Raw genomic sequence first — 20,054 nt, 5'->3', positions numbered from 1 at the left:
TCAATAATAGCTAAAACGAATTATTTTGTTTTATCAAACCATTCATTCCTTATTTATTTTCATATTATTACATTTATTCGTTTATATATTTATACATTATTTATTTATAATTTTTGCAGGTTTAGTCCTCCATAGACTTCAAGGTGTAAAATAAAATCTTAAATGAATGCAAAGAGTTGTGAAAATGGGAGTGCGGTGACGGTCAGATCTGCGTACTAGACAGCTCTTAAAGGGGCCGCGTTCTTAAACGTGCTGCTGTGACTCCTGTCACTAATGTTAATCAAAGAACAAAATAAAAGAAGAAATCAATGTGATTTTATAGCTTTAATGAGAATTCTTCTGCATTTAATTTATAATTTAGCATTAAAGACTGTAAAGTGTCCTTCAATTTCCTACATGAGCTCTCAATTATACTGTTGAATGGCTATAATTAATGTTAAAATAATCAATTTAATAGAGACATCAGTTACAATACTAATATCAAAATGTTAGCTTTCATAAAATGATGCTGTTAAATAAATATGTTGTTTCTACATCAATTTGAAGATTAAATGTGAAATTATTAAAATGTAAAAGTATATTTTAAAATAAAATTGTTGTGTGCGATTAATCGTGATTAATCACAGAAAAAATGTGTGATTAATCCGATTATTTTTTTTATCGATTGACAGCACTAGTTTTAACGCATAATGACTGCGAACATACAATATATGAAATGAGAGAACAGAGTCTCAGCTTTAAAACACGATTCTATCTTATTAACCTCTTGACGTTTCATGTCAGCTACCCAAACGTAAACTGACAGCCATGTGACAAAAACACATTTTTGGATTTTCAATAACATGGCTGCTCAAAAATAGACAACAGACAGAAGAATGCATGAAAAAAAAGAATCATAAAGAGTCAATCCATAGACACAAGCAGTGCAAACAGACAGGGGTGACAGAGAGGATGAGAGATGCACTCAGCAGGGGAGTGAAGACAGGAAACAGCTAATGGAGTGACATCAAGGCAACCTGTCATAGCGCACGCACACACAGACAAAAATACCTCTGATTCACCAGTAAAATCACTCCATCAAACAACCACATTATAATTCCATGTAGCATTTACTTTCATAAAGTCATTCATGTAATGTCATTATAGTAAAAGTAAATGAAAGCCCATATTTTATACAGTTTTTGATAAACAACAAATGCCCCTGTGCTACTGCGTATATTACTATCTCTATATCTCTACTATCTCTATTTTATAATTATCATAACTGCCCTGCTGTTGTTAGTGATGATTACCCAAAGATCTCTTGGTAAATACTCCAGTATTAACATAAAGAAGCAACAACACATACACACCTCTTAATAACATCTCTACAATAAAATATGATCATAGAGTATATATATCAAAATATACTCTGAATTGTTATGAAAAGTGCAACGTCATTGGAACTTTCCCTTATAAACATAAAAATCAAAACTTAACCTTTAAGGCACAACACAACACTTTATGGCTATTTCATTGGCAAAAATAAAAATACAGGAGATAAAAGAGCATCATCCATATCTTCTTTTTTTAGTACATGATCACACTATAAGCTTTCTTCTTCAAAAATAAAATTCTGACATTATTTACTCACCTTCGAGTTGTTTTAAATCTGTATACATTTCTTTGTTCACAAACACAGAGAAAGATATTTGGAAGAATGCTTATAACACCATTGACCACCATTGTATGAAAAAATACTTTTTTATTAAATATTTTGAAGAATGTAGGACAAAAAACGGTTCTGGGGCACTTTTGAGTACCATTGTCATTTTTCCTAATATGGTAGTCAATGGGGTCCAAGAACTGTTTGGTTACACGCATTCGTCTAAATATCTTTCGCTGTGTTAAACCGAACAAAGACATTTAAACAGGTTTGAAACAACCAGAGAGTGAGTAAATCATGACAGATTTATTATTTTTGGGTGAACTACCCCTTTAAGACAGATTACTATTAAAATGACAAAGTGCATTGCATAACATTTTTTTGTCGTATTCGGCAGAGTAAATAAGCAATTGTAAAATGCATTAAAAGCATTGTTTCCTCCCTAATATACAGTACAATCCTGTTTTGCCCGGAATCTTTAAATATTAATGTATGGATAAATACTGGTCATGTCCTTCTCAGAGGTTGTGTTACTGATGAGGCATTAGTAAGGTGAACCCGGCTCGACTCTTCTTAAAATCTGCGATGGTCTGGCCTGGCTTGCTCTCCACACTGATGCTCTTAGGCTTGCCGCTCATGTGTACCTGGACCCCTGTGGAGCGCACCTTCACTGGAAGAGTAGTGTTCTTCACTCTGAAATAAACACAATAGATTACACAATTACTCCAGATTCTACAGAGCGCTGAACACATCCCAAAAATAACTCTCACAGCTCCCTGTGGCCCATATACAGATGAACCTGCAGACTCAGTTGTTTTTTGCTTTGTTATTAGTGGTTAATGATGAGAATCCAATAAAAGACCTTTATAATGGAGGTTGAGCGTTATGACACAATCCACTCGAATACACAGCTGCAAAGTGAGAGTGACTCATTCATTAACAATAAACCAACTCATCACTTTGACCGCTTTAATGAAATGGGTTCTGGCTAATTGGTGTTTGCTAAGTCAAGCATCATTTGTATAAGCATGACTGTTGTTTAGGGTTAAAGGAATGTAACTTTGGCATGAATTTATGTACAAAGTATGATCTATCTTGCATACATCTTTTCTACTTATATAATTTAAATTGCATATCAAATGATGTTTGTTGAGGAGAGATGTGTGCCATTGCTGTTGACTGGACCACCTGAATAAAGACCTGTAAACATCAAGGATCATAACAATAATGTTTTAAAATAAATGTAACACCAGTACTACAATGATATTGAAACAAGAAACAATACTGTTGGGATCCTTTTCCAAACAGTATTTTTTGCATCTGATGAACAATAAAACAATGAGTCAATCAAATGGAAACAACCGAGTAAGAATCTCAAATTCACCAGCTTGTCATGTAAGTGGTTCAGATACTGTAAAGTGGGGCTCAAAAAGTCCCAAATGATGCAGTCAAAAATAATGTTCTATGTAGGACAGAAAAGACAAAAAGGGACACGCCTGCTGTCAGATTCTGTCCTGGTTCCCTAAAAGCATGATCTTCTCACTTTACTGTAGCTTATTACTGATCCTCAGAGAAAGCAACTAGTACACAGAAACGACTTTATTTCATTCACTGATTCTGTCACACACAAATGTATTTGCTAATTTCTAAAGGAACCATAGTGTACACTTCGACTTGGTAAGGCTGGAATACACCACAACTTTTGCTCATATTTTTGCCTTGATTTACAGTCTTGGCGAGTTGATGATAGTTGCAGAAAGTCTGTTCCTAGTTTGCAGATTTTGGGCAGTCAGCATAGACTGATTTCACAGAAAAAGTGTTGTGTATGATTGGCACTGACTCTGATGCTTCAGATTATGATTCCATAGTTGGAGGATATCACGTTTGACATTTTGCACCAATTTTAGAACACAGCATTGTTCTATAGAGCAGTGGTTCTCAAACTTTCGTTGTAATTTTAATTAAACCAAAAACATTCAGTTATACAATGCTGGAAGCTCAATTCTTTTGGTTGGTGGTGTCATTTTTCTGATGTTTGATTGCATAAAATCTATGATAAATTTCTATATTTCATAAAATGCCACAAAATCTGTGGCCCCCCTGGATCCATCTTGGGGCCCCCAGTTTGAGAACCACTGCTATAGAGCATATATCATGTTTTAACACTAGAACTCCGGGAAATCTATCACTACGAGAATGGCCGTAGCGGTCATTTTGACCGCTCATATTAGAATGTACTGAATGTCATTTTTGCCATGTAATATTTACATTCAAAGCTTCTATTGAGATTATAGAATGAAGCGTTGAATGTCTGTTGTCATATATTACAATGTTATCTCACTAAATTTATCTCAGTTGTGGCCTAATGGTTAGAGAGTCGGACTCGTGACCAGAAGGTTGCCGGTTCGATTCCCAGGGCCGGCGGGTAACAACTGAGGTGCCATTGAGCAAGGCACCTTACCCCTACTTGCTCCCAGTGAATGCTGCCCACTGCTCCGGGTGTATGTGTGTTCACTACTCTCTGGATGGGTTAAAAGCAGAGGTCACATTTCGGGTATGGGTCACCATATATGACTAATAGGTCACTTTTGCTTTGGTTGTCTTGGCAATATGTTTTGGGTCTTTGTCATGTTAAAGGTGCCTATGTTAAAGGCACATCCACGACCCATCTTCAGTGATCTAGTTAAGGGGAGGAGGTTCTCGTCCAAGATTTTACGGTACACTGGCCAGTCCCTCAGCCCCTCAATGCGGTGAAGTCATCCTGTATACCCGTAGCAGAGGAAAAAGCCCTAAAGCAGAATGTTTCCAACACTGTGCTTCTCTGTAGGGATAGTCAGCATTTTTCTCCCTCCAAAAACAGGAGTCAATTTTGGTCTCACATCACTTTCGCCAAACCTCATCTTGATGTTCATTGTCAGACTTCAGATGAGCCAGGCGGGCCTTCTTGGGCAGGAAGACCTTGCGGGTGCTTCAGGATTTCAATCGTGGCATAGCATGTTACCAATGGTTTGCTTGCTAACTGTGGTCCCAACTGTCTTGAAATCATTAACAAGATTCTTTAGTGTAGTTCTGGGCTGATCTTTAACCTTTCTCATGATCATCTTTACCCCATTGGGGAAATCTTGCAGGGAGCTCCAGACCCAGGGCAATTGATAGTTATTTCTTCTATTTCCAAATAATCACACCAACAGTTGTCTCCTTCTCACCAAGCTTCTGTCTGTAGCCTATTCAAGGTTTGTGCAGGTCTACAATCTTGTCCCTGACATCATTTGAAACCTATTTGGTCTTGACCTTGGTGGTGGAGAGGTGGAAATGGACGATACAGATTCTGTTGGCAGGCATCTTTTATATACATAACAAGCTGACTTAGGAGTACTTTCTTAAAGTGACAGGACTAATCTGTGGTCCATATAGGCACATAACCAATCTTTGGAGCCAGAATTCTTGCTGGTTGGTAGGGGATCAAATATTTATTTCAGTAACTGAAATACAAATCAATTTATATTGATTTTATACTGATTTTTAAAAAAATATTTTGTCTCTATCAGTTAAAATAAATCTGCCATAAAAATTATAGACCAGCAGGGGATCAAATAATTATTTCCCTCATTGTATATGGGTTTTATTTCAACAAAGTTGTTACATTGCAAATTTTAAAAACTTTCAAAATGACTCACTTGGTAGTTCTAGTGTTAAATGTTATTTGTCTCCACCAATGAGGTGTGGTGGGGCGAATTTGTTGTATTTGGAATGATTTGAAAATGTAACAGTTGTAATGATGTTAAAATACATTGAACTCCTGGATACCACTATACCAAAAATGTTTGCCTATGTTATTTACTTATGTGTTTGTATTATTCAATATTCACCTTAATGAAACAGGGAGAGAAAGAAGTCTTTTCCACCCCTCACCAAACCAAAGCACAGAAATGTCTGAGAAGTCAGTCATAAGCCCCTCGACAGGTGGATGGCACCCCGCCATGAAAAAGTAATGTATGGGCCACGCAACTTCCCAGGTCTCCTATTCCCTTTCTGCCAAACCCTCCACCCAGCTGTCCCATGTGGGCCCAAGGCCATGGTCCGATCTGCACCCATCAACCCACTGACCTTCTTTTGGGACTTAAAATTATTCACTAACTCACCACAAGCAGGTCAGTGCAACTTGACACTGGTGGGCATTTATTTCTTAGTCACTAAAGCATCCAAGGATTCAGTTTTATTATGCACTTGCCATTACAGATTTATGTTAAGGTTTGCTTGTGGTTTAAGGTTTGGCGGATAAATATGTGGTGCAGTGCTTTTGTAATTTGTCCAAGAACTTCACGTGGTCTACATCTCCTCAATGATGCAGGTTTGCGGTTGATCTGACCTGTTTTTCTAGGTACATAGCGCCCCAACCAATAAGAAGATGCTGCAGTAGGGCTGCATTATTTATTGCTATGGAAACCATACCGACATAACTGGGACGCAGCAGCTACTCTGTACAGTGCTTGAATGCTCCGCCTTCCTACCTTCATGAGAACTACTTTTTATTCATTATTCATACGTATCGCTGCTATAATCAAAGAAGAGCAGTACATCTCCATATACATTTTGGTGTATTATATGCAATTCTCTGTATTTCCAAGTCCGAAAGAAATGTATTCAACTTTCTGGTGCCTTTCAGATCCCCTATTCCTGCTGGCCCATCCCACAGAGTGGAAACCATCTAAGAAATACATGCAGAGCCACGGTAGTGTGTGTCCCCAAGGACTCCCTGTCAGTGTGCATACATTCTGTTTACTGTCACACCCTGACTTCAAGCCCCCATGGGCTCTAACTGTGTGAGTTTGTTTGTTTTCTACTAATGGATTATTGCGTTTATAACCAGCAAAAGCAAGAACAGTTTTGTTTTTTATATATTGTTTAGATGAAAATTTAACAGGGAATGTCACTCTAGGGTAAAATCAAAGTATGTATACAACATACAACATTAAGATAAACCAGGGCTGTGTCCGAAATTATTCACTATTTCTACTATCTACTAATGTAGATTCACTACATTCACTTCACTGCTTCACTAATGTAGTCCACAACTAGCGAAGGAGCGAATGAAAACAAATCATACACTGTACCGGATGCACTGTGGGCGCCATCTGCGAGCCTCACTTTGGATAGCTAGTGGCTAGCCGTGAGTTTTGGGTAATCAGTTAAGATTAAGATTACAATTTCTGACTGTTTCAATGGTCTGCCCTCGGGGGCCCCCTCCACCTTTTCCTCTGCTACTTTCATTCTGTTTCATACTGATCTCAAAATCTTGAGAGTTTCTGTTGGTCTTGAAATCATTCTCACCTCGGGAATTCATCCATAACTCTCACACAACATCAGTTCTTTCACTCCTCCATAAAAGTGTCACTTGTTATTGCGATGCATCATGGGATTGAATAAGTGCCCTCAATAATTTATCATGAATTTGGACACTGTTAAAAATGGATGTCCTCTTAAATAATACACTTTATTATGGTACAGGGGGCTTTTTTGCACACAGCCCAGGGCCTGAGGTGGGCAATAAAGTGGTTACACTGACTGCAAGAAATGGCAATTCCAAGCACTTTTAGAAACACTAACCCTGCATCCGAAATCGCCTACTTACATACTATATAGTAGACGAAAATAAGTTTGAGTCACGAATAGTACGTCAGAAACCTCAGTGTGCAAAAAACTGTAGGCGAGAAACAGAGGCGTAGGAATGGGGCAGGCAAGGCAGGCAATTGCCTGGGGCCCCGCTTTTGAGGGGGCCCCCGAGGGCAGACCATTGAAACAGTCAGAACATGTAATCTTAATAAAACGCGCAACAACATTTCGGAACCCCCCTTTGCTGGATGCAGTATGTCCAAAATGTATTCATACTACTTCCATTCATGCTATATGGAATGTACTGTTTTAATGGTCCATAGGTAGGTACTTATTCAAATTCAGTATGTACTGTCACAGTATGTGATTTCGGACGCAGCTTAAGAAAAAATAAGGAAAAAGATGCATCTTCAGTCACATAGGCCTAAGCACTATCTGTCTTTGATACTGCTGCTGTTTTGGGTAACCTTTCTTGCTAGACCTTGGCATCGGACACATACTGTACAGGAAAGAAATTTGACTAAACATATTTTTCAGGAATTCTTAAATAATACCTTGGATTTTAACATCTTCAACATGCATTAGAAAGCCACATTCAAAACATGACAATGAGCATGTGTAAAAAAATTATGATGGAAAGCAAATAGTTCTAGAAAAATCATTTCTTGTTTGAAAAAAGCACTTTGGCATTTTACTGTTTTATATCATTCGGCCACAGTAACCATTGAAATATTATTGAAATATGACTAAGTTATTGATTTCCTCAGTGGACATGAAGGCTTCCCTGAGCGAAAGGATCTCAGGACAGCAGCTGAGAATACGCACATCAGCAACACAAAACTGACAAACCCCTGAAAACAGTGAGGTATACAGGTCCTAGAGCAGGAGTCTTCAACTAAAAAGGTTTTTGGCAATGTCTGACAACAATATAATGAAGGAAAAGTGCAAAATGCCTTAATCTCTAAACCTGCACTGAACATACATTCATTTCAACATTAACAACTTTAAAAGAAAACTAAAGTGTTGTTTTCTGCTGAACTGAGATTAACAAATAGCAGCATCAAGTTCATGACTGAACATCCTCTGATAACATTTCAGCTCTTCTTGTGGCTGTTGCAGCTGAAAGGGGGGTTTGTTTAAAGAGTACATAACATGAGATCATGAAAATGACATTTCATGCAGTGTGTAATGTTGCCGTTTTTGAAAGTAAGCAGTCTGCCAAGTTGTAAATCCGAAGGTGAATGAATAACAAAGTTATTGTCTTGGAAAAAAGGGAATCACGCAAACGAGTCGTCCCTAGTATGATTCGCGAACCGCCGTGGATTTATGTCACTACATATAGTCCACGAAAACGTTTTGCAAGGACTGCCCGAGAAAACTTCACTCTTCTCCCCCAAATACTGTAGCTCGTGAGCCTCATTCGTGGTAGACCAATCACAGCAGACTAGACCATCTGACCAATCACATCAGACTAGGCTAGCAGAAAGGAGGGGATTAGACAGATGAATCACGGAACGAATCATTTGAGAGTCAGTCAAGAAGTAAGGTAAGAAAAATGGCCTATTATAACGAAATAATAGTGTTTTTACACCTATGTACATAAACTTATTGTTGGACACTACATAAACCAAAGTAGGACCTTAAAAATCCCTAGTTATGTACTCTTTAATATTTTAACTGTTTAATATGTTAACTGTCCGTTGCGCAGTAGGACCCAAACTGCTACTGAGCGGACCTTGATGTGCCTGGTATAAATTTGATTGCATTAGAAAATAATCTTAGGCCTTCATTTATTTATTATGTCAAAAGGCTTTGAGGTCCGGACAGACGCATCTCGCGGTCCGCATTCGGACCGGAGTTTGCTAGTTGGTGACCCCTGTCCTAGAGAATGACTAGGAGTAAGAACAGCCCATGTGGTGCAAAATTTTTTTTACTACTTTAATAACGTTGACATTAAAAAAGGTGGTGGGATTTGAAATGCGAAGGATATTTTTATTAAGATGACATGAATATATAAGTGTACCTCTCTTAAAGCTTTTATATTCAACACTTTAATTGTGCTTTGTTTTTTTATAGCTGCACAGCCACGGGCAAACTCCTATTTTGTTAGAGTAGTACCTTGAGTAAAGAAGCAAGGAAGGAGAATTGAAGAATCATGTTTTACTATCATCACAAAACACTTGTAAACCTACTACTCAATTGAATAGGCCAGAACTGAGTATAAACCTGCTCTGTAGCATTATTGTACAGCAAACAGTAACAAAATCAGGCTTGTTTCTATATAACATGGGTCTTTGTATGCACAAACTAAAAGCCTTCTGGGCCGTGTAACCAACCACAGCAGTCATACGACTCCAGGAGGGACCATTAATACTCCAGATTGAAGCCCATTTAAAACCCACTCAAGCACACACAGAGGCACAATTACACACACTTTTCCATCTCCACTACTGCCCGTCATCTCCAGCAATCCTAATTAGTACTTCCTCAGCTGCTTGGCAACTATCGCCGGGGTAACAGCAGCATCTGCGTCCCGCAGAGGTGTGGCGGCACAGGCTGTGTTCGGAGTGTTAGTGGTGGGTGTTGGGTGAGTCAGAGGGAAATCGGGGTAAAGTGTTGGGGCAAAATGTCTCATGACCCTGACAAATGAAACATCATTATCACAATAACCTTTAAAAAAATTGTTCACCCAAAAGAGTTTTGTAATCACTCGTCTTTTAGTGTAAGAGAGAGTTTGAAATACAGCCGAGGAAAAAAATAAGAGACCATTTCAAAATTATTTTCAGTTTTTCTGAATTTACTTTTTATAGGTATGTGTTAAAAATGATAAAATAATCACTTTTGTTTCATCCTGAGAACAACTAATAATATGTCTGCCAATTTCAAATAAAAATATTGTTTTTATTTGCATTTATTTGCAGAAAATGAAAACTGGAGAAACAGGTCAAAATTACAGAAACGATGATCTATATTATTTCAGACCTTAAATACTGCAAAGAAAACAAGTTCATATTTACTTTTAAGCAATACAATAGTAATATTTGTACATGCATTTATGAAAAGTTTTTTTATGTGATAACTACAGTTTGTCTTGTCATGCGGTCAGTCTTTCACATTGCTGTTGGATGACTTTATGTCACTCCTGAGGTTTGATTTAGGTAAAATCAACAGACACTGGACTGGAATGGTCTCTTAATTCTTTCTGTGGGTGTCTAAACAGTTGGTCACTGAAAATCTTCATTTGCACTTCTCTTTATTCACCAATGTTGTTTGGCTTCAGTGACATCAAATATGACGGCAAAGGACTTGATTCACCATGTTTGAATATGAATGAGGTTCGAGAGCTACAGCTTATGAAACACTGTTGGAGAATAAATTCATTTCAGTCTGTTCCTCTCACAAAACTATTTTTGAAGAGTTGGAATAGAGCTGGAAAAGAGTTCGAAAAAGAGAAATGGATCGTTTCTTGTCGGTTTTGGAACATGTTTCAATATACTGAAAGCAACCACATGAGCATACTTTAAATGATCATCTTTTGTGTTCCACAGAAGAAAGACGTACAGTACTGTACAGTTTTAGAACAACAAGAGGATATCTATTGTTATTTTAGATTAAACTACTGCTTTATTTTACTCTAACAATTAATGAAATTGGCCCACTGACTCTCATCCACATTATGACAACAAGAGTAATTCTTTATTGCGTGGCACAACTGTAGTACTACGCTGATGGATTTTAAAATCTGTTGGCTAAACTTGCGGATATTTAATTATGCAATAAATCACACCATACAATAAACTTAATAAGGCAGAAATACCACGTGTAATGGTTAAATAATCATATAGTTCATTCTGGCCTACATAAGCCTCAGTGACCCTAAATGTACATCTTGGGAAGGTAGGAGAGATAATCTGCTCATCAACTGAAAAGGCTGAGAAGATAGTTCACATTTTGATACACAGCATCACACCGATGGGGGATTACGCAACAGGCTCTTCCTTCCTAAGGGAGGAAAACACACACGCACACACATACACTGGGGAATGATGTCACACATGGCAACAATAGAGCTGATTATTCTGGTCATAATGTCTGCAGATGACACAAGCACAAACAAACTAATTTAACCCCCAGAGTGGCACAAACACACATATACATGCAACGATGTATGGCATGCCACATTCACACCAACCAACAGTACAAATGATGTTCAGAGGCCAGATCATCTAGTAGCAGACATCTACAGTATATTAAACCACAGGGTCACTGTAACCAACCGTAATGAGCAAGACCACATATATTTAATAGAATTACAAGCTGCCTGACTGCATGAATAATAATTTAATATTCAAGAGATGCACTTTATAACGCCCTATATTTTCTTCTCTATTGCGTAAATTAATGTAGGTTCAAAGTCACGTTGACCTGACTACTGAAAAACAATTATTTGCCCCACAATTTGCAGTGGATACAATATGTTGTAAACCTGGGATAAGCGTTTAAGCTCTAGGCACAGCCTGTTCAGAGGTCTGCAACAGTGACAGAACGCGGAAATTATTATTTATAAATAATTTCCAACGGAAGTATACATATACAGTATGTACATTATAATATGTATCTTCTATGTTATGTGGCCCAAACTTCACTTCCAGTATCAATAGAATCAATAACTGTTGAGTAGTTATAATTTAACTGAAATACAATTAATATACAATTAAACATTAATATAAATTAAATATAAAATAGACTGCAGATGATAAAAAATTTACTTTCATGTTTTGTATTGTGAATATACAGTTCTAAGGAAAATGTCCATCATCGAGCATTCTATTCTGTTCCACTACACTCAAGAATCTGACTTTAGTAGCATACTGTATGCTCCCCCATGCAACCCCATTGCCGTAACCCTAACATATAGTTTATTTTGGGCTCCCAAATCTTAAAAAAGCACCTAACAGACAAACCCCTTAGGCCATCCCAGCCCCAACACACACACAGCTGTCTCAGCAGATGGCCAGAGAGAGGTTTAAACACACATGCAGGCTGGCATGGCCTTTCCACAAACAAACCCACATGACCTAGTCATAATGTCTGTCTATGTCAGGTGAGGGTGCATGCCCTGTAGAAAGGTCACAGTCATTTGAGGAAAGTTATCAACTATAAAACAGGGATAGAAGAAAAGCTCACACTCTGAATGGAAGTACAGATGTTTCACAGCATGCAAAGTAGAATGAAGAATGTAAAGTCATTAAATATTGATAATAGATTACATTTCAGATTATTAAATTGGTTTGATAAAACAGAAAAAATGGGAATTGACCATATCATTGGAAGACAAAGTTAATTCTACAAACTGATTGTATTAATTATGTTACTGACTTCAAACTTCTAAATACAAGGTCAAACTTTCACATTCCATTCTTTAAAATTGGAGTTTTAACTGAATTCGGCAAACATGCATGCAGTGTTGCCAACTTGTCGACTTGTCTCTAGATTTAGTGACTTTTCAGACCCCTTTAGCGACTTATTTTTCAAAAAGCAACTACAAAATCTAGCTACTTTCTGAATTACCCTTGGCGGTTAACGAAACATTCTGCTTCACTTCTACTGCCCCGCGAAGAGCGAGTTTTTGCCTTGCCAGCGCATCACCGCCTCTCTTTCTACTCTGTTCAGTGAGCGGCAGGGAGAAGCAGCACATTCAGTTAGTTCAGACCGCCATACAAACAATGTTTCCAAGAACTAATCACTTATCGACCTTGTTTGAGCATTTATGATTTAAAACGCGATGACTGTATGGACGCATAAACATGAACACAGACGGATTTTAGCTGTTCAAGAAAGTGACTGCTGGTGTGTAGTTTTAAGTGCCGAGTTAACTCACTATTACATAGTTTTTGTTGTCTGCCAACAGAAACAGAAAAGTAAGTACAAGAACCTATTTATTGTGGATTTGGGTGTATTGTTTAATATTAATACTGTGACGCCATCTGGCGACATTTAGCGACTTTTCGGGCAGGCTTTAGCTACTTTCCATTGAAAATAGTTGGCAACATGTATGCATGTCCCTCAAGTTTTATCAATCACAAGAGTACACAAAAGCCTCTCTGCAGCAACCCATCTCCATCTCTACTTGCATTCTTTTTTAAAATGAATTGAATAATATAAAAGCTTTATTAATTTAGTTGTCGAAAGCTCGTACAAAGGCCTTTCATCATAGAGAGCAAGCTAATTATATTTATTTTCCTTGTTAAATAAAAAAATAGGTCTTGTGGAATAACATCACAACTCTCTGTATTGTTATTATTTTAACACCAGACTCTAAGTTTATGCCTCAATTCTCGAACAGAAATAAAGTCGATTCTTCCAATTGTAGACAAATAACGCTTATTTGCTTGTTCTTGTTCAGTCTCAAAGATTATTATTATTATTATAGTAATTTAACCATCGGTTCAGATGGACTCTGCAGACTGTAGAGTGAATTTAAATGTTATAAAGTCTGTGTGAAAAATGTAAAACAGAGCTGTACATCTGTAGGACTGTAACAAACTCTGTGTAAACTTTCCCAACATTGACAGCCAATCAAAAGCCATTCTAATTTAAAGGGATAGTTCACCCAAAAATGAAAATTCTGTCATGATTACTCACCCTTGACTAGAAGGAAAAATTATTGTACATATTTTTTGTTCTGATGAACACAAAATTAGATATTTTGAAGAATTTAGGAAAACATACAGACCATTTTAATTTTTTCTACTAAGCTAGTCAATGGTGCCCCAGAAATCTCAGTTGCTAACATTTTTCTAAATATCTGTCTTTGTGTTTAACAGAACAATACATTTATACAGTTTTGGAACAACTTGAGGTTGAGTAATTCATCATGTTTGGGTGAACAATCCCTTTAAAGGGCTCAAACATCATGTTTGGGTGAACAATCCCTTTAAAGGGCTCAAACATTGAAAACATGAAACTGCAGCGCAAAAGCTTAGAATAAACATAACTTTGTCATCTGTTTGTAAGGAGACGATATAATATTCTATATAGTTATCATTCTTAGTGTGACTGGACCTTAAAGCTGGTGTTTGGGCTTGAACATATCATTCATTTAGATATTTTCATGGAATTATTGTTCCGTGACCAACAAAACAAGATGATCCGAGAATGTCCTATTTAGCAAAATTATGGTCACCTTCTGGGTCCATATGCATACCCAGCGTCGGCGCCACGAGGGGGCCCTAGGGGGCACTGTGCCCCCTCACTTTTTAAAATGATAAAAGACGAAATCATTTAAAAAAACTTTTGGAGAATGAATTTGGTTTATATTTATTAAAGAAACAACAAGAGCAGAGGGTAAAAATAATTTATTTATTCATTAACAGATTTTAAAGACATTGTCTTGTGCTGTACTTTCATGTGTTGTTAAAAACACAAGCTAAAGGGCTGCTTGCGTCCAGCGGCAACGTTTCTGTATGCATTGCTTAACAAGAAACGGGCATTACTATTATGCAGAAGGTGACAAGTGGAGATACAGGCTGTCTATCAGAAAGCAAGAGCTCGCTCTTTAGTGTTGTTATATTGATGCGATCGTTTTGTTAGACATAAAGCTCTACTGGGGAACAGTCCCCTGTATACTTTTTCTGTCACTTTTTCTTTAAAGCCTGCTTTTGACATTTTTCTCTATATTTTTTTCTATGTATGCGTCTAAATTAATAATCTTCATTTATTAATTTCCGCTGAATTTATGTAGGCTATGATCGGTGTATTTCCAGTTCTTTTTGTCAAAATGTCATACAACATTTGCTCTCCTCCAAGTTGGTATTAAAAAAATTAGCCTTTCAGTTTCAGTGGCTTTCATACAGTGGCTTTCATGTCTTTTAGTTCAGTTCAATTTATTAGCTTTGAAAAAGCTATGCGAAATATGCAATGCTGTCCTCGAAATGGACATTTAGAATTGTTAAACTTCAAAACGGCAGCGCGCACTGGATGAAAAGCTTTGTATCTACAACTCGCAGGTATTGCGCACCCATAGGCAGGATTTAACTCGATTTTTTATTGTGTTATAGTTAAAAATGTCTGGCTCTCAATGAAAAAGGCAGTGCGCGGCTGACATGTGCGGACATGGATTTCTTCGCACACTCGTTATGTGCGAATGTGCCGCTTTTACAAGTGTGATTTGGTTAGCCTACCACGTTGCATATAGACCAGGTTTTCCGCGATTATATCTGATAAAAAAGTAAATTGGTAAGACTTAAACTTGAGAAGAGAACTGGGGCATGGCGGAGTGCCGCTTCTTAACACCAGAAGACCGCACGCTGAAACAGAACAGAGCAAGACCTCAGCCTATGTGCAGTGTCTCAACCTCGAATTGTCCAACCTGTCAGTTTTTCCTACCGCAGGGCAAAACTTAGGCTATAATCTAAACCACATCGACAAAATAAACAGGTAGGATGATTTTACAATGCAAAATACCCTGTCAGATAGTCCTACCAGTTTAAAATGAACACATTAAATAAATTTACATCGTAAATACCCTGTCAGATTATCCTACCATCATAAAAGAAACATGATTAATTTACAGCGCAATACCCTATAATTGTACTACCAGTACTAAATAAATATGTAGGCCTAGAATGATTTAACAACGAAAATACACAATCAGATTCCCGTAGCAGTATAAAATAAACAAGTAGGATGATTTTATAGCGCAAGAAAATGACGTAACATTGATGAGCGCATGCCTGGTAGAATAATCTGACGGGTAGGATGAAATTTCGGGACACCAGCCCATTCTAAACCCCTAAACCCTGCCCCCCCCCACTATATAGCAGCCCCCTCACTTTGTGCACCCTGGCGCCGACTCTGTGCATACCACATGCACTTTAAAGTATTTCACCTTGCCCTGATTTTTATGCTTTACGTCATGCTTATCACTATTACTCTAAAGGAAAAGTCCAATAAATATACAGTTTAAAATGAAAACATCACCCTGGGTGCTGAATCTCTGCTGGGCGAATGGGGGCAGAGTGACAGCACGTGTGTACATTGTCATCTGTTCTCCTGCCCACCCCCACGCACACCATCTGACACACTGTTTGCCTTCCTCCACACTTCCACGGACCACTCTGACGTCTCCTTTTGATGATGTCGTAAAAGGGGCACGACCCTGACTCGCAGATGGCGGCACAATGGCTATAAACTAGACTTGCAGGACCAGTGACTAGAGACGCCCACTGACTTTCACACGCACCACACCTGCCATATGCACACTCACACAAGCAATGTATAAACATCCAGGCTCTTGTCTGCCTCAGGGTGTATCATTTTCTCCCTTGGGGCAGGGTATGTGAGAGGATGCCATTGCATGAGTGTGTTAAAGGTGTCATATGACACGGCTAAAACTAATATTATGGTTTGTTTTAGATGTAATGCAATGTGTATACACGATTTAAGGTTCAAAAACGCTGTACTTTCCACATACCGTGCTTGTTTGTATCTCCTCTTTGCCCCGCCTCTCTGAAACAGGATTTTTTACAAAGCTGATCGCTCTTAAAAGTGAGGTGTGCTATGATTGGCAGTTAACCAGTGCGTAGTGATTGGTCGAATACTGCAAGCATGTGACGGAAATGTAACGCCTCTTACCATATTTGCAACATCAGGTTCCAAAGCAATTGTACTGACAGGTACGCCCACCTTACTTGCGTATACATTTGGGCGGTCTTAGTAAAATCATACCACGAACTGACTTAGATTTGTGGGGGTGTGGTTACACGAGGCGTTTAAGGCAGGTCTGGGTGAGCATTCGCTTTTAGATAGAATGCATCTTTTGTTCTGACACTTTAACTTTTGCAATTTTACATGTCTAATACATGCATGGGCAACTTATAACATACCAAAGACACAGAAAAACACGTATTCGCGCCATATGACCCCTTTAAAACATGAATGCATGCATGTGTGTCTTTATTTCCAACAAACACTCTAAGGTAAAATACTCAAAGTGTGATGTGAAAATTTGGAGATTAAGTAAAGTTAAGTAGAAATTATTAAGCAGAAGTGCTTTTTGCGATCAAATCTTTATGGCGGTCCAGTCAAGATCTCATTGTATCTCACCGTGTGAAGTGGTCTGTGAGGGTGCCCACCAGCTCCCCTACGCGGTCCTGATTTGGGTTCAGTTGACCCCTCTGCAGGTGCACCAGGATGTCATCGTGAGAAGCAGTGTGTAGCGCCACCATCTGGTCAGTGCCACTAGTTACACTCAAACCGACAACCTGGGGATTCAAGAGAGTGTGAATCAGTACCAAAAGCACTTGAAAATGAAAGTAACATGTTGCATTGTATGGGCTGACATGCAAATAGTCAAAGCATTTGTTTCCAATAAATCTATCTTTCTGAAGTCCAACGGATCAATTTTCCAATAAGCTACTGGCATTCAGTCATCATATGCCTTTGCACTCTCAGAGTAAAAAGCTCCTGCATTCACTTCAATCACCTTGAGAATGATTAATATGCTGTGGATAATCATGAATGAATGACTCGATTGTTGCAATTACTAGATGAGTGTGACCAATCACAGCAGTGCGTCAACAAAATGTGTGTGTGGGCTGCTAAGCATGATTCTGAGATTAGAAACAGGATGCTGTATGCATGTACATAAGCGTGCATGGCAATGAGTGTACAGTATTTACTATTGTGACCGGGAGGGGACATGCTCATTTCACTTAGTTTTGTCGTGGCCAAGAGATACCTTGTGGGAACGCGATATTAGGATGTGGCAACGAGATCAGCTTGTTGAGGTAACGACATCCTTTCTCGTGGCCACGACTTTGTATGTTGAGGGAACGACATCCGTATCTCGTGGCCATGACTTCGTATGTTGAGGGAACGACTTCCTTATCTTGTGGTCATGACTTAGTATGTTGAGGGAACGACATCCTTATCTTGTGGCCACGACTTGAATGCGTGCGCATCTATTAGCGCCTAGAACTATCAGAAATAGCGGAGACCGGGAGGGGACATGCTCGTTTCACTTAGTTTTGTTGTGGCCACGAGATATTACCTCGTGGGAACGTGATAATATGTTGTGGCCACGAGATGTTACCTCGTGGGAACGCGATATTATGTTGTGGCAACGAGATCAGCTTGTTGAGGTAACGACATCCTTATGTTGTGGCCACGCCATGTGAAGTCGTTCCCTCAAGATCCGATGGTGAGGGAACGACATCCTTTCTCGTGGCCACGACTTCGTATGTTGAGGGAACGACATCCGTATCTCGTGGCCACGACTTCGTATGTTGAGGGAACGACTTCCTTATCTTGTGGCCATGACTTAGTATGTTGAGGGAACGACATCCTTATCTTGTGGCCACGACTTGAATGCGTGCGCATCTATTAGCGCCTAGAACTATCAGAAATAGATAGGACTATAATAATATTTCTTTTCAATTAAGATATATCGCTGAACTAATTAAAAAAACATTTCAAATTCGTTTCCTTTTAGGCGTTTTTATTTTTTCCTGTGATAAATGAATAGGTTTAATTGCGATATGGCTGGGCTGCACTATTATGTCAAAAGCATATTTTTTACATTATTCCCGTTGATATTCTAATTGTAATTATTAATGATGATTCATTTTTACATTTTATAATGATTTCAAGGCTCCAATTTCGGCGCGGGATTGCGCATAATTTAAATCGCCTTAATAATGCGAGAAGTTCCGGCACAAGTGTTGGCCTATTTGCTTCATCTCGGATAAAATAATGAAATAAACCTACTGACGAGAACGAAATGAAATCAACATGTGAAACAGTATGTCTTTATTCTAGAATTTAATTCCACAATCAGCGTACCAGCCTTTAAGTTCAAACTGGCCCATATTGCTTTAGAAGTACTGCGCTTCTGGAGCACTCCACATCTTGTCCGAAAAGCAAAGTCTTAAGTTATAAGCCTATTTCATACAGAGATCTCGGAAAATTCACGCATGTGTCCCAGAATTTGTCTCGGGATGTCATATTATCACACAAAATGTGTTGCAGGATCGTTTGATTTTGGTTCACACTGCCAGTGATTTTCTGGAATGTGTGCGTGCGTTCACACACATATCGTAAAGTTCCCGCAAATATACGTAACGTGTAATGTATTGTGTTATGTGCAACGTTTTTGTGAACGGTTAGGGCTGTCATGGTGAATGAAATTCTCTTGCAGTGGTTTAGGTGGCTCAATAGCCACTTTCCTTATATTTAGTGCCAAATATAGGCCCAAATAAGATTTATTGTTGGGTTATTATTATGTAGTATATATTGTTGCTTTTAAATGTTAAATAAAATACTTTTTATTTATATTTTTATTGGCAATTGCAGAACAACTAAGAGCAATAAGAACAGCGCTTTTCTAAAAGCAAATTGTTGTTCAGTGCATTTTTACAGAGCCTTAACACAATATATTATGAACGCAACGGATTCTCAAGGAAGTAAAAATTAGACCGTATTTTTGCAACTGCAATATAAAAGGTACAGCAGGGCATTTTACTGTAATATACAGTGATTGTAATAATAATAATATACAAATATATAATAAAAATAAACGATTAGTAAATGGATGGAAAAAAACTGTTTGGTGCAATAGATAAAATATGTTTTATTTATTGGCAATTTTTATTTGAAAGCTGTCTTGCACCATCGCGCGCAATACAATAATAAGATATTGGTTGTGACACTTGCACTAGAGGGGATACGGTTCGGATCACAAGTCACTTGGCTGTTGTTGTGCACTATTAACTATTAATCCAATAATAACACTTGC

General features: G+C 38.2%; 1 protein-coding gene across 1 annotated transcript in view; it reads right to left on the bottom strand.

The window, feature by feature from the left end:
- Positions 1-217: 217 nt before the first annotated feature.
- Positions 218-20,054, bottom strand: part of myo1g (myosin IG) — a 44,452-nt gene continuing 24,615 nt past the window's right edge. The window contains 2 exon segments of the mRNA XM_057355404.1: positions 218-2,338; positions 17,366-17,523. Of these exon segments, the coding sequence (XP_057211387.1) occupies positions 2,176-2,338; positions 17,366-17,523 (321 nt within the window). The 3' untranslated portion in view covers positions 218-2,175.

This window comes from Triplophysa rosa, linkage group LG16, assembly GCF_024868665.1.
Source record: "Triplophysa rosa linkage group LG16, Trosa_1v2, whole genome shotgun sequence".
Classification (NCBI taxonomy): Eukaryota; Metazoa; Chordata; class Actinopteri; order Cypriniformes; family Nemacheilidae; genus Triplophysa; species Triplophysa rosa.
This window is presented reverse-complemented; position numbering and strand designations above follow the sequence as displayed.